The 20,821-nt window shown below is 35.6% G+C and overlaps 2 protein-coding genes across 4 annotated transcripts in view; both read left to right on the top strand.

Annotated features, from left to right (window-relative positions):
* The window catches only part of ptprr (protein tyrosine phosphatase receptor type R), a 48,347-nt gene extending 42,637 nt beyond the window's left edge, over positions 1-5,710 (top strand). For all 3 annotated transcript variants that reach the window (XM_044108168.1, XM_044108167.1, XM_044108166.1), the window contains one exon: positions 996-5,710. In XM_044108168.1, coding sequence (XP_043964103.1) covers positions 996-1,089 — 94 coding nt within the window. In that variant the 3' untranslated portion in view covers positions 1,090-5,710. The remainder of the gene's footprint in view (positions 1-995) is intronic.
* Positions 5,711-8,863: 3,153 nt separating this feature from the next.
* The window catches only part of ptprb (protein tyrosine phosphatase receptor type b), a 36,202-nt gene continuing 24,244 nt past the window's right edge, over positions 8,864-20,821 (top strand). The window contains 8 exon segments of the mRNA XM_044108348.1: positions 8,864-9,193; positions 13,683-14,025; positions 17,627-17,764; positions 18,724-18,849; positions 18,917-19,174; positions 19,257-19,523; positions 20,476-20,592; positions 20,672-20,818. Coding sequence (XP_043964283.1) covers positions 9,128-9,193; positions 13,683-14,025; positions 17,627-17,764; positions 18,724-18,849; positions 18,917-19,174; positions 19,257-19,523; positions 20,476-20,592; positions 20,672-20,818 — 1,462 coding nt within the window. The 5' untranslated portion in view covers positions 8,864-9,127.

The following is a 20,821-nucleotide window of genomic DNA, read 5'->3' as shown; positions in this document are numbered from 1 at the left end:
AGTTTCAAGTACAAATATCTTAGCATGCTTGAAATAAGACAAACTAACTTACAAGTAACCTTTTATTAAATGTAGGAACTTGTTTAATTTCTTAATATTGATTAAAAAAAATACATTCTAGTTGTAATTGAAATAATCTGCCAATTGAACTAGAACTTTTTCAATTTAAAAAAATTATTCACTCAAAACAAGCTCCTATATCTTGAAAAGTTACTTGTAAGTTAGTTTTGCTTTATTTCAAGTGTACTAACATATTTTCACTAAAAACTAGACAAAATTCTCAGTAAGATTTTGTGGCTTTGCCATGAGACTGATGTGAGCGGATTTATCTGACCTGAGCAGAATAAACAATGTTAGAGTGAAACTGAAAGAGCTGTTTCAGTGTTTATATTTAAAAACAGAACCACATAAAGTGCATTTAACATCTCAAACTGAAATCCTTTTCATGTACCCGCCATCTTTGTTTCTGTATCAACTGGTTCTGCCTCAGAATGACCATCAGCGCCCTCTGCTGGATGGGAGCCAAACTACAACACTAAAAGAAGATCCAAGCGAATCTAATAAGCCAGTAATTGGCAGTTGATTCTTTGCAGCCCTAAAGTAAACAATAATTTGTCAGTTATGCGTTTAGAACTCCAACCATACGTATTCTATTCTATGTAATTTGCACTTATGACAAAGTGCAAATTGAAGTTTTTAAGCTTCATTTTCAGCTCTTAGAAGCACTTCAAACACTTTGTCAGTAACTTACCTGTATTGTTTATTTCTGCTTCAAATAACACACTTAATATTTACTAGATTTATTATTATTTGCCTTAATTGAAGTGATTTAAAAAAAAAAAGTAATCCTGTAAAGTTGTGACGTTAACTGTGATGCAGTCCAAAAAAAGGAAAAAGACAAGCATAAAGTAATATAAAGTCAGCCTTGCTTTAATGTAGCATTTTAGGTTAATTAAATAAATAGTAACCAGTGTTTTGTGTTCCCTCTTGTGCAGAGGAGGTATGATCCAAACAGGTGAGCAGTACGAGTTTGTGCATCACGCCCTGAGTCTGTATGAGGCGCGGCTGTCGGCTGAATCCGGCCAGTGAGCGCCCGCCGCCGTCCGACCTCGTCTGTTAACGGAAACGTCTTATGAGCTTTGGAAGTTCTCTGCCACCAGGGGGAGACTCTGAGGCGTTGAAGGGTGATTATAGTGAGCAGAGACTGGAGAAGAAAAGAGGGGAAGGTAAACTTCAACACTCGGGATGTACCCCTTCTTCTTTTTTTTTTTTTTTCTTTTTTTTTGGGCAATCGGTGGCGCTCGATGGACTTCTGTCGCCCAGCCGACTTGGGATGGTTTTTAAAGAAACTGACTGGACACGTCTCTCTGTGTCTAATAGGATTTTAAATTCTTTTGTAATGTGATGTTCTTCTCAGAAATCTCTTGGAAAATGACTGTTACCTGGTTTAGTTTTAGCTGCTGCTGTGGAAATATATATATCCCTGTTTGTTCAATTTACTCTGGAATTTCATCACATGGAAAACGTCTTGTTTAACAACAGGGTTTACATTGAGAAATGTTTTACGTTTTACATCTTTAATCATGATTACGTTCATTCCCTTTTAAAAATCCAAGTGGGAAATCCACAGAATATTATCCAAAACACCTCCAGGATTTTATGATAATCAGTAAGTTGCCAGACAATCCAAGCCATCATTAAAGCATCTGAAAATATAGAAGAGAATGAGTTAAAATGTACCTTGTTTAAGAGTTTTTCTGTTTAAATTACTAAATTCATTTTTCAGTCATGTTTTATTTGTTTTTTTTTGACAAAATGACAAAAAAGGTGAGGCACCCAGATGGTAAAAGCTACCTATAAAAATCTAAGTAGCTTTTTTGTGTCTATCATTTGTAATTGCAAATTTCGCACCAGTTTGCTGGATGAAATTTGTATTATAGGTCTTAAAAACAATTCATTATGGTTTTAGAAAGTATTCAGAAGCCTGAAATTATAGATGGTGAAACATGCAGAAAGCCTGACAATCCACACAGTTACTACATTTAATAATATTTTCAAAATTACTGATATTTATTGGCTCTCTTGTGGCTCCAACAATGGAGAAAAGGTAAAAATAATGTTTCCATGATGTCAGTTTTGTTTTTATAACATTATTAATTGGAACTTTTTGAGACAATAAATCAAAATTCTTATCATTTTGAGGGATTTTTACAATAAGTGATTAAAATACAATAAATGGTTCTAGACTGAAGAATTCAACCGCAGTAGCAATTATTCAACCTATGGGGGCAGCACTGAGACGGTTTTATACAAAAATATAACAGAAGAAAACAAATTCACACAAAAAAGGGTCGAAATTTGAACAAAGACATAAACTTAAAACCCTAAGTAACCAATTTGGACAATTTAACATAAAAAATAAGTTTATTTGAGGGTTAGTTACCCTAATTTTAATAAAATACTAAATAACCCTTTTATCTCAGCCTTCCCTGCAATATTGTTTACTTTCAACAACCAGGGGATTTTAACGCAACCTTTATAGCAGGATTTATTGACGTCTGCTCATATAAAAAAAGAACTGAGTCGAATATATAATTTTTAGATTTAACTGAAAATATTGTCTGGTGCTAACCAAGGACTTAAACCAGTTTAGTACTGGAAACGGTTTATTGTGTAACATGTGAACCAAACCACATTCAAATTAGTTTTTGTCAGTTAGTTATAATAATAATCCAGTTTAATCTACTGGTTGTGAGCGCCTACATGGAGCTTTTTTCAGCCATACAATAAATGTTTAAAGCTCCCAGTTGGATAATAAGCTTCTGCTGCACAGAAAGCAGTTAGTTGATTTTAGCTTTAGTAGCTCCGTGTTGTTTGCTTCAACGTTGAAGCAAATAGTTGCTGTAGATGACACGCCTTTCTGATGCAATATTTAGTTAAAACAGTCACTAGTAATGTTTGTAAAATATTTACTTTTCTACTCTGCAATAACTGCAGTCTGAGAGCCAGAGCTGCATTGGTTAAAAATAAAATAAACAATGAAACGTTTGATGGTAGAAAGGAGATGTTTAACAAAACAAAATGTATAGATATCAAAAAAAGGTTTGGTTTTGTTTTCATCCAATTTCCAGACGTATAACAAGAATATAAATTATTATTATTATTATTAGAAAATGGCTGCTTCGATTTAATTTTTTTATCAGCTGGTTTCATCCCAGTCATGTTTATTCATCAGAAACATCAGATTTGATTTGCTATTTTATGTAATAAATCCAGACAAATGTAAAATCAAATCCACCTACATAAAAAAACATTAAATATACATATTTTGATCAACCTTTCCTTGTTTAATTCTTGAAAATGTTACCTTAAGAAGTTAAAGCTTCTCTAGACTTGTTGTTGGCAGCATTATCAAAAAATAAATATAGTTTAATAAAAATCTTTACACTCCAACAGTGATGGTAACCCCGCTTATACCAAAAAATGTGAAATAATCTGAAGCGATGGTTCAGGATTCTCATCAGTGTGCTGTTGTACATTTTATGTGATACATTATTTTGCTGTGTCAAAGTAATATGTTTATTTTTACATGTTTTTAACCATATTTCTTAACTTTTTTTAATCTACAAACCTAACTTTCTTTGATTAGGTTAGCAAGAGCCAAGTGGAAACCCATATTTATCAAAGTGAGGAGAGAAAAAAAACATAAAAGCAAATAAATATGATCCAAAGGGTTTCAATCAAGAAATTACTTTAAAAAAAAATCTAATTGTGCATTTTAGAGCAGATTGTGATGAAGCTGAATTATTGAGGTGTTTTGTGTTTGTTTCCAGTGTTTCATGGAGCTTAGATTTCTAATGTAATGCCAGTAATGAAGAACATGAGCTGCTCTAGCGTCTGATTGGCTCTCTGTCTGAACGGGACCACCTGTACAGTACCTGTACATATAAGTGCTTTTAAACTTGTGTGTGGAGTTGAATTCCAATCCATTTGCCACAAACACAAGTGTCTTGCTGCTAAAACTGGGATTATTGGGACCGAATTGGACTGACCGCAAAGAAGAAAAACACTTTTAAAGACTTTTTCTATGTACAGATATATTTTTATTTACTTCTTTCATTATGACACAATCATGGGACGTGAAACTTTGGACTACAAAACCCAGCCTGCCTCCTGGGAACACCATCACTCTCTCCTTTCACTTTGGGCTCATTCAGGGATCGGATGGAAATTCAGACGTTGGACTAACCGCCCTGACCGAAATGAGAGTGAGTTCATCTCAGCGCCTCCTGCAGGAGCTGGTACAACAACACACACTGCCTCTGATGTAGTATTGTGTCTGTAGACTAGGATGTGGTACATGTTGTGTACTTGAGGTTAAAGGGACCCTAAATGGTTTTAGTTGGAAGAGAGATTCAATATCGTTATAAATTAAAGTGACCGTGAACGTAAATGTTAACGAGTTAGCATTTAAAAAAAATTTTAAGTCAACTTTTCCCAAACTACGGTTGGATTATCGCAGCACAAACAAACATTTAGGTTCTAGGTTTTATGAAAGAAGGAAAGACATTTTCCAAAAGTACTAAAATGGCACCATGTGCTTAATTTGTTGGCCTTTTCACAAATTAACTTCTTGTGCTGTTCATGTTTGGCAAAGACAAGCAGTTAAATATGTTTTATTTTTTTACAATTTTTTAATCTGTCCTGTTTTTGGTATGACCAAATTATTTGGACTAAGGGGTAAAAAGTGATCCAAAGTCAGAGATTTTATTATGAAGCTGCGAAATGGAAAATAAAATATAACTAAACTGGCTTTTCTGTTCCAATTTAGAAATTAAATGAAAAAAGATAAAAACAAACAAAAACGATTGCAAAAGAAGCCAAACCAAACCTTGAAACTAGCGTAGAAATCAAAAGCCGTCGAAGGAAACTCTGTGAAGTTGGAAACGGTAGGTTTGATCTGGTTTAAACCGGTTTGGGCCAGCTTCTTTTTAGCTAGCATTGGCTAAGCTAAGAAATGATTTGATCATGCATAAATCAGTAATTGTGCCCAAATGCACCACTCTTACATAATAAATCTAGCTTCTAAAACATTCTGTGTAGTGTTTTTGACCATTTAGTGATTAAAACTATTTAATCACTCTTTTGTTTTTTCCTCCCCTCCAGGGTCTTCTGTGAGCTTTAGTGTCCCTTATATGAAAGTAGGCTGACAGGAAAGGGGGAAGAAGAGAGGAGAAGGCATGCGGTAAATGTTCGCGGGTCCGGGAATCGAACCCGTGTGGGTCGCGCTATCCCTACGCCACCGCAGCACAGATAGAAGATAACTGCGAATGACACTGCAGCTAGCTAAGATGGTGTGAGCTAATCCTGAATAGAACATAATTCTGTCTTATTAGTGGGTTATAACTTTGTGGATCACTGTTATCTTTATGACAAATACATTTGATTTCTAGCGGTCAGATAACTTGGGGTCCCTTTAAACTGTTTGGACACAACGAATCATCAGTGTGAGTGCACTTGATGTTGATTAGTGCACAACGGTCTAACTAATATACGTATAAAACATGACTTATAATGTACTACAAGCTAACTTGAATGTTGTTAATGGTTCAGAACATTAGCCACTGAGTAGTGGTGTAACCGTATCTACTCTACCCTCATATAATATCGTTACCTGTAATCTGTGCAATAAATACGCTGAAGAGAAAAACTGTGGTGTCTTCACAACACAAAGGCTTCAACAACAAGGCTCCACTCCTGCCAGTTTTATTTTTATTCATTTTTTTATTGCTGACTTCACTTTAGAGCAAAGATGTTCAAAGTGAGGAGTGAGGGCCATTTCTGGGCCCTGGGTTCATTCTGTGCGACCCTCTCGATTACAGTTAGAGGATAAATTATGACAAAACTGCGACTTATAAGTTAAAATTTCCTTAGACGCAACACAAAGTGATCTTCTTTTCCAGGCTTTCTTGCTTTCCTCTGTTGTCATGGTAACTAGGACCACATATTGCCAAATTCACCAAATCTGCTTTTAATTGATGTATTAAAACTTCACTAAACACAGCTAGTGTTTTCAAATGAAGATCTAGGACGTGCTGTTTTTATTGGAGAAAACAGACAAAATATTTTCTCTAATTGACCCCAAAATAGAAAGAAAACTAAAAGCTTTTTATTTAACGAGTAAAAACATTGAACATTTTGGATTTACGATTAATTTCCAACAAATCAGATTATTTGTTTAATTAAAATAGTTTATGCTCAGTTGAATTGGTAAAATAAAATCAAATTTTTTGTGATTTTAGTTTTCAAAATGATATTTTTTGGGCCCACCAGACAAAAAGTTTGGACATCAGACATTAGAGGGTCGGTGTAATTTGGTAAATTGCTTCTTTAGCTTTGCTGGTTGGCATTTTGTGAAGCAGCGCAGCTTTTATTCCTAGAAACAGCAGAAAAAGAGGGCAGCAGGAAGGAAGGAAAGAGGTGTGGATGACTAAACGTAGCTCAAACCAGCAGAAACAAAAAGAGTTTGGCCTTTAACCTGCAACAATGGTTAACAAAAGAGTTTACTCCAACATTTGTGTCTTAAATTAAGTGTCAGCTTGCAGCCAACACATTTATGACTCATTGAGTTGTAACAATGAGAGCTGTGCTGATATATTTAAAATATGATCTGAGTTGAATGTTTCTGTAATGAAACAATCTCAGGATAATGTTCAAAGGAAATAGCTGAATGTTGCAAGAATAAAAGTATTTTTACTTTACTGGTTGATTCAAAATAGAAACTTTGAGTGCAGATCGTTGGGCTCACCAGAGGTGGTAGGATCATTTATTGCATAAATGGTACAGATTTTAGCCAAAATGTTTTATTCTCATTAAAAATGTTTTACACATTTTGTACCACTACACTGCGTTCCAAATTATTATGCAAGTGATATTTTCTCAGATTTTCTTCAATGGTCAATGCTAATGATGGTCAGCATAATTTCCAAGTCATAAACTATTACAGTATAAATCAATTTTTACTGAACAAAGCTCCTCATGAGAACAGGATTTTTTCAAAAATGCACTGTTCCAAATTATTATGCACAGCTGATGTTTCTGCTTGAATTTCTTTGCAGGATGTCAGAATACCTTCCCAGAGCTGCTGTTTTGATATGAACTGCATTCCACCCTCAGAACTTCTGCTTAGGGAAACTACAAAGGTTCTCCAAAGATGGGTTTATCTGTACAAACCATCTTTGTCCTGAATCAGCCACAAATCTCTTCACAGTACGATGATGCTTCAGTTATTGTTAAATATCTAATGTTTTTATATCTTGTCATACGGCACTACACTATCTGATGATTTTCATCAGCAGAGATCCTTTCTCTTTCCCATGTCGCTTGAAACCTGTGGCCTGCTTAATAATGTGGAACATCCTTCTGTAGTAGATTTCTTTTAATTGAGTTCACCAGACAAACTAATCAACCAGCTCTCTGAAATTAATTATAGTGATTCAAAGAGCCCTGATACACAAAACCATCTATAAATTTAATAGCACAACAAAAAATTTTATTTTTATGACACTAAAATCCAATTTGCATAATAATTTGGAACACGGTATATAGATGCATTTTTCTTTAGAGAATTTTACATTTAAACTAAAAAATTAAACATGGAGAAAAGCTTATTTGTTAGCAGTCAACAATAAACTTTTCACCTTTATGTCTGATAAATGCTCAACTTTATGGATTTTAAACAAAGTCAACCAAATTCTGGAGAATGTGAGCAGGACGATCCGACGATAATGTTAACAAGCAGCCTGAACCCAAATGACTTGTATAAAAATTATATCATTTATTATTTTTATATACAACTAACAATTGTGTTATTTCTGCATCAATTATATTGATGATTAATCAATAAATCAGACAAAAATAAAGGACACATTCTACAAATCTATGTCTTTTTTTATACAATATTACAAATACATTCATGATGTAAATAAACAAATATTTCACTTCCTTTTTTAAATAACAAATTAAACATTTTACTGCCAAAACTGCAATAATGAAGCATTCCTTCAATGAATTTGAATCAGGTGAAGAGAAAATATTCCACATATTTACAGACAAAAGTGTCTTTTATCTTAAATGCAAAATGTATAAAAGTTTTTGAGTCTGTTTACTCTAGATAACGATTAATAAATTAGTTGACGATTATTTCACTAATCACAATCAGATTAATCATTATTAATCATTTACTAAATTGGTTTACATTACTTCAATAATCATGATTAATCTATTCATAAATTACTTGTGATTACTAAATTAGTTGAGTATTTTAATAATCATGACTAATGAGATCAATCATAATTAACCAATCACCAAATTAGTTGATGATTATTTCTATAATTGATTAATTGTTCAGTCTTAATCTTATGTGTGGATCCTTATGCTTCCACATAATATGACATATAAAGAAGTGAGTGAATTGTGAATTATATGTTAAACCTTATATTTATACAGAATTGTTCTTGCGATCTTTTCTGTCTTAAACTTTCAAAATGCTGAGTCATGATGCTCCATTCATGAGCATCTGATGTTTAATTGTTTCTATTTAAGGTAGGAATAGATGTTCTAATTTTATTCTCCAGAAATGGCTGTTTTTATCCGCTCTGTTTTTATCCTCTACCTCTGTTGTTGGAGCAGCTAGGTGTGCTGCGGCGGTGGCAGCAGGACCTATTATTAGTCTGGTGTGTAGACCAGCCTTTGCAGCGATTCAGAGTGAGGAAGTCCGTTAGAGTCGGAGCGTCGACACCTCAGACAGACAGACAGACAGACAGACAGATAGACAGACAGACAGACAGACAGACAGACAGACAGACAGACAGACAGACAGGAAGAGCGAGGCGTACCGCTGTTGAGAGGAAAGGGTCCAGTCTGAGGAGCTCTGAGTCCAGGATGGACACCAAAAGTTTCCCTTTGCACAATTAAATCGAAATAAGGAATTACTTTGTTTCGCAGGACACTTTGTGTTTATTTCCAGCGAAGACGCCAAACGGAGGGAGTATCAGTCTTTAAAACATCTCGGACCTCAGGATTATGGTGGTGCATGCGCCGGCTGCAGACCTGAAGGACGATCAAAATGCTGAAATGTAAAGCTGGAAGTTTCTCCTGCTGCCTGGGGTTCGCCTCGCTGCTGCTGCTCCAGGTCAGTACAGTCAACCAGGCCGACATTTTACCCAATTCTTTCTGCTGATTTAGGGGAAAATGTCTCACATTTTACAAGACAGGCTACAGTAGAACCAGTTTCTATTGCTGCTATTCTTTCTTTTGCCTCTGATTGAATTCAAGGTGTGTGTTTTTCTCAACTTTCTCAAAGTAAAAAAAGACAAAACCTGAGGTAGAAGATAAAGATGAGCCACTTATTTTCTTTTTTTATCTTGGCTAAAAACTCTGAGAGAAATAATCTGGTCATAGAAGAAAACATTTGACATTGCTTTTTCTTGTTTAGAAACTTTATTTAAAAGGCGTTTTCTGGCTTTTATTCTTTTTTTCTGGGTCATTAAATCTGTTTGTGCACTAAAGCATCAAGTCAAAGTAAATGGAAACAAAACATCTTCCTTTTCTAATAAAATGACCAAAAATGGCCTCTTAAAAATACTTATGTATCAGAATTTTACTTTTACTCGTTAGTGGTGAATATTTTAGGAAAGTTTTAGAGGAAACTTTATCATATTTTGAGGTTTTTATTATGATGAAGATCATTTAAAACTTCTTTGCTGTTTATCAAATGATCCAAACACAAATACAGCCTCTTAAAACACACAAAGTTATTTAAAATCCAACATATCGGTTACATGTAGGCCTGACACACCGATGAGTAAATCAATTAATCACATAACAAATTAAAACGAGCTCAATAATTTTCATTTGCTTAATTTATTGTTTTTCTTTTTCCACAAAAAACTGGATGATAAAAGTTTTCACTATGACTCCTTTTTCTAAAGGATAATTTAGTTTACAGAGACTTAATTCATTTTATTTGTCGTTGTGTTTATTTATTCTGCATTTTTAAAATGTCTTAACATTCCAGTGTTAAATGTTCATTAAAATTTACCGTTTATTGATCTTTAAGAATGGTTTCTTGCCCTGTTATGCTATTATTACTTAAATTTGTCTCAAAACAACAATATTATCGTTTATCGCAATAACTTCTGAAACAATTTATCATCCAGCCAAAGTTTGCAATTGTGACAGACCTGGTTAGATGAAGAATTAGCTTTTTTAAATCACAACTGCATTAAATGGTATTTTTGAGTTTATTGGTATTTGCTGCTCTGATGGAAATTAAAGGATTATGATTTATCATGATGACAATAATACGATAATCTACTTCCTGTAGCTCATTTCTTTATTTAAAACTCCAAACAAGAAACATGCTGCCATGTTCACATCAAATGTAGCTGCTGAAAAGATACATTAAGTTTCTCTTTTCATGTTTTTGTGGAGGTGCTACATATGAATCCTCTTTTTTTCCAGAGGAGTTGAAACTGTTGCCTGATTCTGCAGATTGAAGCTCCACCAGTTTGACATTCGGTATTCTGTTATTGATTTTCCTCTGGATCACTTCCTTCTCTTCCCGTCTCTGACCTGAACACTCCGCTGTCGTCTCTGAACTCCCTGAACTTCGTTATCTGCCGACCAACAGGCGGCCGCTCGACCCGAAACCTGACAGCCGGGAGCGGCCATCTTTAAAACGCTGCAACCTGCTTGATGCTCCGCAAAGGAAGAAAATTAAATTCAGGAAACTTTAATTTATCCCAAATTATGCATCATGTTCAGATGTTAGACATGTCTGTTCACTTTGGACAGTATTTTTCCTTTTTTCACTTTATTCTCCTAACCCTTTTTTTGTTTATTTCATTTTCTCTTTTCTTTCCTTTTTTGCTTTTAATCCTTTTTTTATTTTTCCTCTTGTTTCTCTTCCTTCCCCTTTTTCTATTTTCACTCTTTTCTATCCCTTTTTTTCTTCTTCCTCTTTTCTTTTTTGACTTTATTCTTTTCCCCCTTTTTCCCTTTTATCTTTTCCTGACTTTTATCTTTATTTTTTTTCACTTCCTTTTTCTACTTTCCCCTTTTTCTCCTTTCTTTGAACAAAATGTATTATTTTTTATATAAATTTTGAAAGTTTTATGTTTTATAATTTGCTCCTGTCAAACAGCTGATTGGTCTAAAACAATATCCAGACCAGTTTCCATGACAGATGTGATAAATTGAACCTGGCATCTTTTTAAAGATCTTTAAATCTTTGCACCTCTCAGATGGAACCTCCACATTTTCTCCAGCAAATCAATCAATTTATCAATAATTGCCAGCAGAGCACTTTTCATACAAACTAACACAAAGTACTTTGCTGCAGGTCACTGATAGAAATGATCAAACCAAGTATAAAAACTCAAGAAGAAAAAGAGAGAAAAAAATATATAGAAATAGCAATAAAATTCAATTACTTGCTTAATGTTAGTGGCTGAAATGGAAGTAAAATAATAAAACAAATGGATGAAACAACGTGCACATTTAAAAAAAATTAAGATGTTTTGATAGATACTGACTACAGCTTTTAGAATTTGACAACTTGTGAAAGTTTGATTCTCAAACTATAAATAAAACTACAGACCTAAAAACTTGAGACTTGACTTGGACTCGTGGTCAGAGACTCGAGTCCCAATTTTTATCTGATCAATGAAGAGAGAGAGGAAGCCGATGTGTGAGCTAAAAACTGTTTTACTGTGAAACAGTGAGTTGGGTTATTATGGGATGCTAGCGACTCATAACAATCTGTTCCTGTTAGCTTCATAACGACGACCAGATGAACAGATAAACTTTTATTAAATGACTTGGAATCATTTCAGAACAAAATAAACATGACTGACTGACTCTGACTCTCACTGCTATGCTAGCTGCTACATTACACTTCCTGCTGGAAATATCAAAATAGAAGCACTTCCTGTGCTGTTCAGATTTACAATCATTTTGTCTCATTAATAATATCATAATTTATACCTTAAATTTGTGAAGAATCCAAACCAGATTTAGTGTAATATGAATACAACTTAATTATTATTACAGCAGAAATTCAGCAGTTATAGTTTCTTTCTATTATTTTTCTTTGAGCATAAATATATATTTATATTTATCTAATGAAAAAATTCTATAATGGATCAGTTACCAAAATAATATTAAGAAACTTTTAGCAGTTTTTGGGATGATTAATTAAATGCTGAATAATTAAAATGTAACTTTTAGTAAAAATAAATATATTTAAACATAATTATTAAATGTTCATGTCATAAGTTTAGATCTAGGTGACGCAGAGTTAGAGGTGACCTAGATGTTGGAGAACAGATTAGAAAACAGTCATTTCAGTCAGTGGAGACTGGAAACGTAACTTGGACTAGGACAAAATGACTTGTAAACATCTCTGGTTTGAGGACAAAAGGTTTTAATAGTTGAGGTGCCAGGATGCAGAGATGCTGCTGTCATAATGGTTTCTATCATCATCACCAGATGTTTAGATTAGAGCAACATCTGGAAACCGTGAGGAAGAATTTGACCTTCGGATTCTCTCTAGTCTCGGTTTAAGTCTCCTCCTGAAAGTTTCTCAGAACAATGGCATCAAAGCGCAGCTCCGCCCTCAGAGCTGTTTGTCGGAGTCGGACACCTGTCTGTCCCCTGCAGACTTGAAAGCTGACTGTAAAAGTTTGCTTTTTCCTGCTTCCCAAACAGGTTCCCATACCTCATATCTGTAGAGGTTTCACTAGTTTCTCTTTTTTTTCTCCCTCCAGCATTTCTCCAGAATCCAGTTTTTCCTTTGCATTTTGCACGTTTTAGAAGTTTGAAACAAAAGCATTGAGTTTCTAAAAAACAAAACATTCTTTTTTACACAATCTGAACCAGGTGAAGCCAAAACTGACATTTTTAAAAATATTATATATTTTTTTTAAAAATTATTTATTATTTAAAATCTGTTAACAATTAATCGATTAAAATTAGTTGATGATTATTTCAATAATCATTAATCACAATTAATCTGTTCATTATTAAAAACACTAATAAAATATATAAACTTAAAAAAGATAAATACTTTTAAGGAATTAGAAAACATCAGACTGAAACACCAGATCAAGAAATTATTTTTGACACATGGAGCTAAAAGTTACATTTTTTAGACTCGATATGAGATTTGGCTCCATTTTTTTGTCGTTTTGGCTTCATGTCTGCTCTAATCCTGTTATTCATCAGCACATTGACTTTTATAAACTCTGTATTCTCCAGTTAGTGATTAAACGATTAAAATTAGGTGACAGTTATAAATAAAAGAAGCTTGTCAACAAATAAATAATTTCCTGTTGAGGATCAATAAAGATTATCCTATTTTATGTGTTAGTGAGACATTTTAAAATGTACAGTGTTGTCCCATTTTAATTTATTTTGTCTTTGCTGTAGGATGAAGAACGTTTGTCAAGATATTTTTAATAACAGTAATAAATTATATCACAAAACAATGGATTATACTCTCTATTTTTGTTTATTTGTATCATTTTTATCTTTCAGAAAAGTTTGACAACTTTAAATGTCAAAGTTGTTAAACATTTCAAGCAATAAATAACGTTAGAGTGCTCTGTGTGCTGCTGCAGGTTGTGAGCAGTGCAGCTCCCACAGAGCATCCTGCAGCCTCCGCTCCCTGCAGCATCTCTGTGTCTGGATCGGCGTCCGGTCCGAACTCCGTTTCTCTGACTCTGACTACCGCCGGACTGAACTGCTCCTTCTCCGTGGCGTCGCCGGACGTCGGAACCGACGCCGCCGAGTGTCGCAGAGTCCCAGAGTGGGAGCTTCAGGGGAACCAAACGGATCGGCCGCGCGGCGCCGGCGGCGGAGTTTTCACCTGCGCATTGGATCACCTGGAGCCTGGAGCCGCCTACCTGCTGCAGGTCCGATCGCAGACGGACAACGAGTCGGCCAGCGCCACGCTGCACACCAGTGAGTTACAGAAACAGAAGCTTAGATTTGATTAATTGCATCATAATTTAAATAATTTCCATTTGCATAATTTATTGTTTTTTTCTTTTCACCAAAAACTGGATGATGAAAGTTTTCAGTTTGGCATTTTGGTCTCAACTGGCTCCTTTTTTTGAAGGACAGTTTTGTTTAAAGAGACTTCATAATTCATTTTATTTATTGTTTTTATTATTTATTTTGTATTTTTAAAATATCTTCCAGTTTTAGTCTTAAATGTTCATTTGAGTTTAACGTTTATCAGTCTTGGATTATTATCATTATATTACTTGAAGATTCTCTCAAAACAACATTATCCGTTATATCAATAATTTCTGAGACAATTCATAGTCCAGCAAAATTTGTATATCATGATCATTGACATTGACAAATGTTGGTAATATTTTCTGTTCGTTATTTATTCCTAGAGGAGTTAATTAATATTTTACTTAAATTCAACAGAAAAATGTTCTTTTAAAGTCAGTTTTACCCTTCAAACAATGAAGAGTTTATTTTTTGTACAATTTGAAAATAGGTTTTTCCACCTGATTCACTTAGAGACAAATGTTACTACAGAATTGTCATGTATCTGTATCTTTTAACTTTTTAAATCAAGTTAGATAATAACTTAAGTTTTCATCATTTACAGCAAAAGTTGGAGGAATTTAGATTTTTTTTGTTGTCTGTAATACATATTTCCGCTATTAAAGTCATCTATTTCTTCACATATTTTTGGATATGAATGCAGCCACAATCTCAAAGAGGCTTCAGAACAAAACGAAGGAAACTTTTATTTAAATAATTCAAAGTAGATAAAAGATAGCTTTCTCTTTCTCTTCCCATATATGCAAATTTACAGTTGATAAAACATGTTATGTTGTAAAACAGTTAATTTATAATGGATTTCAACTCTTGAATAAAATAGCCTGTTGATTAGTAATTATTTGTTTAGGCTGCAATTATAACAGTTTTCCTTCCAAATAACTTTAATTAGAATGAAAAGGTAATGAAACATCTAGCCTGTTTAGTGGATCCTTTTGTAGGGAGGCGATGTCTATCTGCTCTACAACTGTCTCAACTTAATAGAAAATGGACGGGTAAATGTCTTCCAACAAACGTGAGAAAATGTGAGAGAAAAACTGAAACTGAAATTTTGAGATTAGTCACATCTCTGTCTGTTATCGCCGTCCTCTGCTCTTCTTCTGCATATTTAAGCTGTTCCCTGCAGAGGCATTTCCTTCACTTGGACTGCGTTCAGAACGTTAACAGCCATCAAACAAATTTCTAGAAAAAACTTTCACATTTTAGCGTAAGAAAAGTAAAACATGCTATAAAGATAGAAATTTTGAGATTACTAGATGTTTTCTGCAAAGAAATTAAAATGTCTGAGTATGACAATTTGAAAGAAAAATTCAGAAATTTTGAGTTTAGTTTCTAGAAAAAATTTGTAAATATTTTTAGTTTGAAAAGTCAAAAAATTGCTTGAAAAAAAAAACAGACAAATTTGGAATTAATCTCAAATTCTGTAGAAAAAAACTTGGAAATTTGACTTTGAAAGTCAATAATTTGATTAAATTTGCTGAGATTAGCCTTTGCGCTTTTTGGCAGAAATTTACTCGTTTTTTTATCTGTCATGGTCTATTACAGATACTAATACATCCTTTCCTTTGAAGTTGACGTTCCTCCGTCATGAAGCTCAGCTTAAGCTAAACCGTAAAGAGTTTGTTGAGTGTTTATATTTCTAAACAGAACCGCCTAAAGTGAATTTTTCATCTCAAACCAGATTCTGTTTGGACCGTTTCGCTTTTCCGTTCTGGTATCACTCCGCCATCTTTGTTTCTGTATCAACTCGCTCCTGAAGGATTACCAGATGTGCCCTCTGCTGGATGGAGGCCAAACTACAACACGAAAAATTGGAACTACTTTTAATCTAATAAACCGTTAATAAAAGTTGATTGTTTCCATCTTTAGTTGAATATAATTACAGAAATAAATGAACGGTGTATTTTGACAGTTAGAAGTGAACAAACTCCCCGGCCTGCGTGTCTCAGAGTTAATGTCATGAAGCTTCCCCTCTCTGCGGCTCTGTGATTAGCTACAGGAACCGCAGCCCTGCTGAGGCAGAGTGATAGAGCTGCAGCGCTGCGTGTTAACATGAATGTGTGTGTGTGTGTGTGTTAGCATGCTGGCGGGCGTCCAGAACAGAAGTTGGACCCTCGGTGTGTATTTCCATGGTGGGCAGAGCTCTGGGTTCAGCCATTTCCTGCCTCCATTGTTTCTTTGTTCTGTGGGAAAGGGTGTGAGGCTGCGTGCGTGTTGCGTTTGGAGGAAACGGGGCGTTGCAGCGTCCAGTTGAGTCCCGACGGTAACCTGCAAACAGTCGGGCCGTCCTGCTGGAGCGGCCTTATCTCTGGAGGCTCCGCTGACCTTTAGAAACTTTTGTTTTAGTTTCTGAACTCTTGAAACTCTTGAAGGTTTGACTACAAAAACATAATGAGAACAGTATGGAAGCCCCTTTAAATGTTCAGATCCATTAAAGGGAAGGTTCATTATGATGATTAAAAATGTGGTGATTAAAATTCAGCTTGATTTACTGAAGAACATTTAAAATTTTCAGTCTGAGGGATTTAGGAGATTTAGGAGCTGCTGTCCATCCATCTGTCTGTTTATCCATCCATCCATCCATCTGTGTTTATCCATCCATCTGTCTGTTTATCCATCCATCCATCCATCTGTGTTTATCCATCCATCTGTCTGTTTATCCATCCATCCATCCATCTGTGTTTATCCATCCATCTGTCTGTTTATCCATCCATCCATCCATCTGTGTTTATCCATCCATCCATCCATTCATCCATCCATCCATTCATCCATCCATCTGTCTGTCTATCCATCCATCCATCCATTCATCCATCCATCCATCCATTCATCCATCCATCTGTCTGTTTATCCATTCATCCATCCATCCATTCATCCATCCATCTGTCTGTCTATCCATCCATCCATCCATCCATCCATCCATCCATTCATCCATCCATCCAGTCATTCATTACTTTCAAAACATTTTTTATTTCATTTAGAAACTTTGAATTAAATCTGTTGAAACTAAAGTTCAATCTAAAAGTTGTTTTTTTTGTCAAACTCTTCTTTGGGATTTTTCATCAGTTGGAGAAGAAATGTGAGCAGATTGTCTTTATGTGCAGCTGCTGGTGTCAATAAGCTTAAAAGCGGTTCTGTAAACTGTCTGTTTGGTATTGAAGCTCTTTGTCGTAAACAGTTGGATTTCCTTTGAAGGTTTTTTTTTTTTATCTGTTTTGGATGTAAAGTTTGGGAAGATCTCTGCAGGAAGAGCATCTGTGAGTCACTGAAAAACAAAAACATCTCAACCCATTTTAGAGTTCTGGTTTGTTTTCCCACCAGTTCTGTCTCTGAGGACTGATGGATGTGTGTTTGTGCCAATTTTATCAGGATGAAACATCTCTGCTTCTCCGGTGTTTTGTAGTTGAAACTTTAGATCTGAGGTGTGTGTGCACTGTAAAAACTGATTTAAATGTGTTTTCTGATGGTTTCTGTTTTGTTGCATCAGGACCGTCAGCGGTGGTCGGCCTGGCTGTGACCTCAAGGACCTGCAGCAGCCTGGGCCTTTCCTGGCAGGCCGGCCCAGGCAGGACGCAGCGCTTCAGGCTGCAGCTGCGACAAAAAGCCCAGGGCTCCAATCAGTCCGGTAAGTTTATAATTCACAGAGTTTAGAAAGTTAACTTTTTATTTGTCTGCACTATAAATCCATTTGATTAATTAATTGAATCTATGGTATTTGAAGATAACATTTTTGATAAAACAGGATTTTTTTCACAGCAGTGCATTCCTAAGGGTTTCCATAGTTCAGAGTGATGTTAGTGCCCATGGCGGCCATCTTGTTTCACACCCATTTTGCATTTCTATTTATTTACCCTTTAATTTCAGGCGAACTCTACGACTGAATATCAGCACCAACCTACAATGTTTTTGTTAATTAAGATAATAAAGTCAGACTATTTCAAGAATACAGTCATACAACAATAAAGTTGAATTAACAGGGAAATAAAGTCATATTAGGAGAATAAATTTTAAATTTTATAAGAACTCCAACACAAAAAATTACAAAAAATTAAAACGAAGAACGTTGAGAAAACTTTGTTATAAGTGGTAGAAATAATACTTGAAAGAAATATTTTATTTTTAATATATTAGTATCAAATTATTATCAGTCACAGGGCTTTTAACAATAAAAAGAATCATGCAAACAATTGAGTCTATTTTGAAGAAAAAACCCACAAAATTAGCTTTTGTTTATCATTAACATTTCTTGTAACTAAGATTATTTCTTGTTCAATATTGATTAGTTTTTTGCTTCTATTGTAACAATATTCTCATTAGTAATCTAAAATTCTCTGATAATCATTCCATCTGACTCAGAAGGAATTATTGAAATAAAAGCCACTTTTTAAAAGTATTTTTTGTTCTACTTTAGAAAAAAAAGGATTCAACCCGTATATGGTATAAAAAAATGTTAGATTTATTATTAAGCCACATTGCCCAGCTAAAACTCAGAAATTATGGGAATAAACTAGAATGTATAAATAATAAACCACAGAGAAGAAAACTGAATTGTCTACCAGCTTCATGTAATGTTTGTATCTCCAGATCTGCTGAAGAATGAGACTTTAGGAAGCACGACGACGTGACAGCCACGCTCAGCTGACACCTGGGCGCCTGTACGCCGTTGCGTCGTTACCGTGGTGGGCAACAGGACCGTCGAGGCTTGGACAGGTGACGCAAACAGAAACGGAGCAATGTGGATGAAAGAGAAGGTTTTAACGCTGCGTTTCCTCACCAGCGCCCGCCGCCATTTCCAACGTCACCTCGGAAAACAACGGCACCAGCCTCAGGTTGTCGTGGCAACGTCCCGAAGGCGACGTGGACGCCATGGTGGTCACCTTCTTCGGCAACGACACGACAGTGCAGGAAACGACTCTGCCTGGAAACGCCACCGAGGTCGCTGCCTACCAGCTCACCCCTGGCTCGGCCTATCAGGTGGAAGTGATGTCAGTCAGCGGCTCTCTGACGAACCAATCAAAATTCACCGTCAGGACAGGTGAGAAAAAAACGGAGCTAAACTCCTTATGTCTGTTTTTTATTCTTTCTTCATCTTCATCCTGCTTCTGTTCGACCTTCAGCTCCGTCTGCGGCGACACGCCTGCTGCTGTCTCCTTCTTCCTCTGGCGGCCTTCTGCTAACGTGGGCGCCCCCTGCTGGCCGCTGGGAGAACTACAGGGTTTTCCTGTTTGACGGCGCGCAGCAACTGGTTGACACCGCACTGGGCCGGGATGCGGTGAACTTTAGCTTTCCGGGGACAGAACTGACGCCTGGCAGGCGTTACCGAGCCACGCTGAGAGTGGAGAGTGGAGGACTGGCAGGCGAGAGCGGCTGTTACGGGTCAACGGGTCAGACATTAACTTTACTTATTTATTTGGAACAGAAGGTAAAAAGTAAGAAGAAAAATACTCATGGCTGTTGTATGGAAGAGAATTAGGGTCACTGAAGAAAAAAAAATTGTCTTTAATCTTAGAATTCTTACATTTTTCTCAAAAATACATTTTTTTCTCATAATTTTTCTTTTATTTCTCACAATTCTGGTTTAATCTTCTGAGATCAAAAGTCAGAATCTGGAAATTGAAGTCCAAATTTTCTGAAGAATATCTGATTTCTGAGGACATCGTCAACAATAGCAATTTTGGCCTTTGAGGCACCCATCCTATACAACGTATGTTCTGATCAGTTGATTTTTATAGGTTTTTTTAAGCTGGTTTGTATTTGTTCTTTGTTTGAATTCATCACTGATATACAAAAACTCTTTTTGATTGCTCTCACACTTTGTTTCATTTCCTTCCTCCTGTGTTACAAACCATTTTCTAAATAATGTGTGGAAGTTAGACTTTTTTCTTGCATAAATTGTGCAGCTTTTTAATTTACGAGGAACCAGAATTTCATTATATTTGATTTGAAAAGTAATAGATTTGCATGTTCAGGGTTTCCCCCAGAGTATTTTAAGCCTGGCGGGCCACCAGGCTTTACTTGTGCCCCGACCAGGCTAAACACTGTTGATTTATTTTAGTTTATTTTTATATGTGCCTTTTTCTCAGACAGGGTTTGTATTTTTAATAATGTCTTCCAAAAACACACAATTACCAAGTGTTATTTTTTAAAAATCATTTTAACTCTAAGACGAAGTCCTGCTGGATGACTGCCTTGCTTTGGGTTTATTGTGGTTTCCAAATAATATGAATTTTAGCAATAATTTATGTGAACCAGTGTTTTAGTACTGGTTTAATATTGGTTTTGCAAACACCATCAACATGTTGATCTTTAACTAATGTGGGTAAAACTTGCCTGCAGCTCCTGCTCCAGTGGCAGATCTCCACATTCGCCACTCGGCTGAGACGTTGCTCAGCGCCATGTGGAACCACGCCCCTTCTGGGTCACGTGACGACTACTTCCTCACCATTCGCCATGGTAACGCCAAATCCCTGCTAGAGATAGATGAATGCTTTTCAGCTTGGATGGTTTTTGTGTAATCGCTGCCATCTTCCAGGTAACACTACCGTAGACACGCGCCAGGTGGAGCCGAACATGAGGGAGTGCACGTTCAACGTGCTCACACCTGGACGGCAGTATGTAATCACCGTGACGACTAGGAGCGGGAATCTGAACACATCTGTATCAGTGGAGGGAAGGACAGGTG

This window comes from Gambusia affinis, linkage group LG23, assembly GCF_019740435.1.
Source record: "Gambusia affinis linkage group LG23, SWU_Gaff_1.0, whole genome shotgun sequence".
In the NCBI taxonomy this organism is placed as follows: Eukaryota; Metazoa; Chordata; class Actinopteri; order Cyprinodontiformes; family Poeciliidae; genus Gambusia; species Gambusia affinis.
The sequence above is the reverse complement of the archived record's forward strand: the minus strand, read 5'-3'. Positions and strand labels throughout refer to the sequence as shown.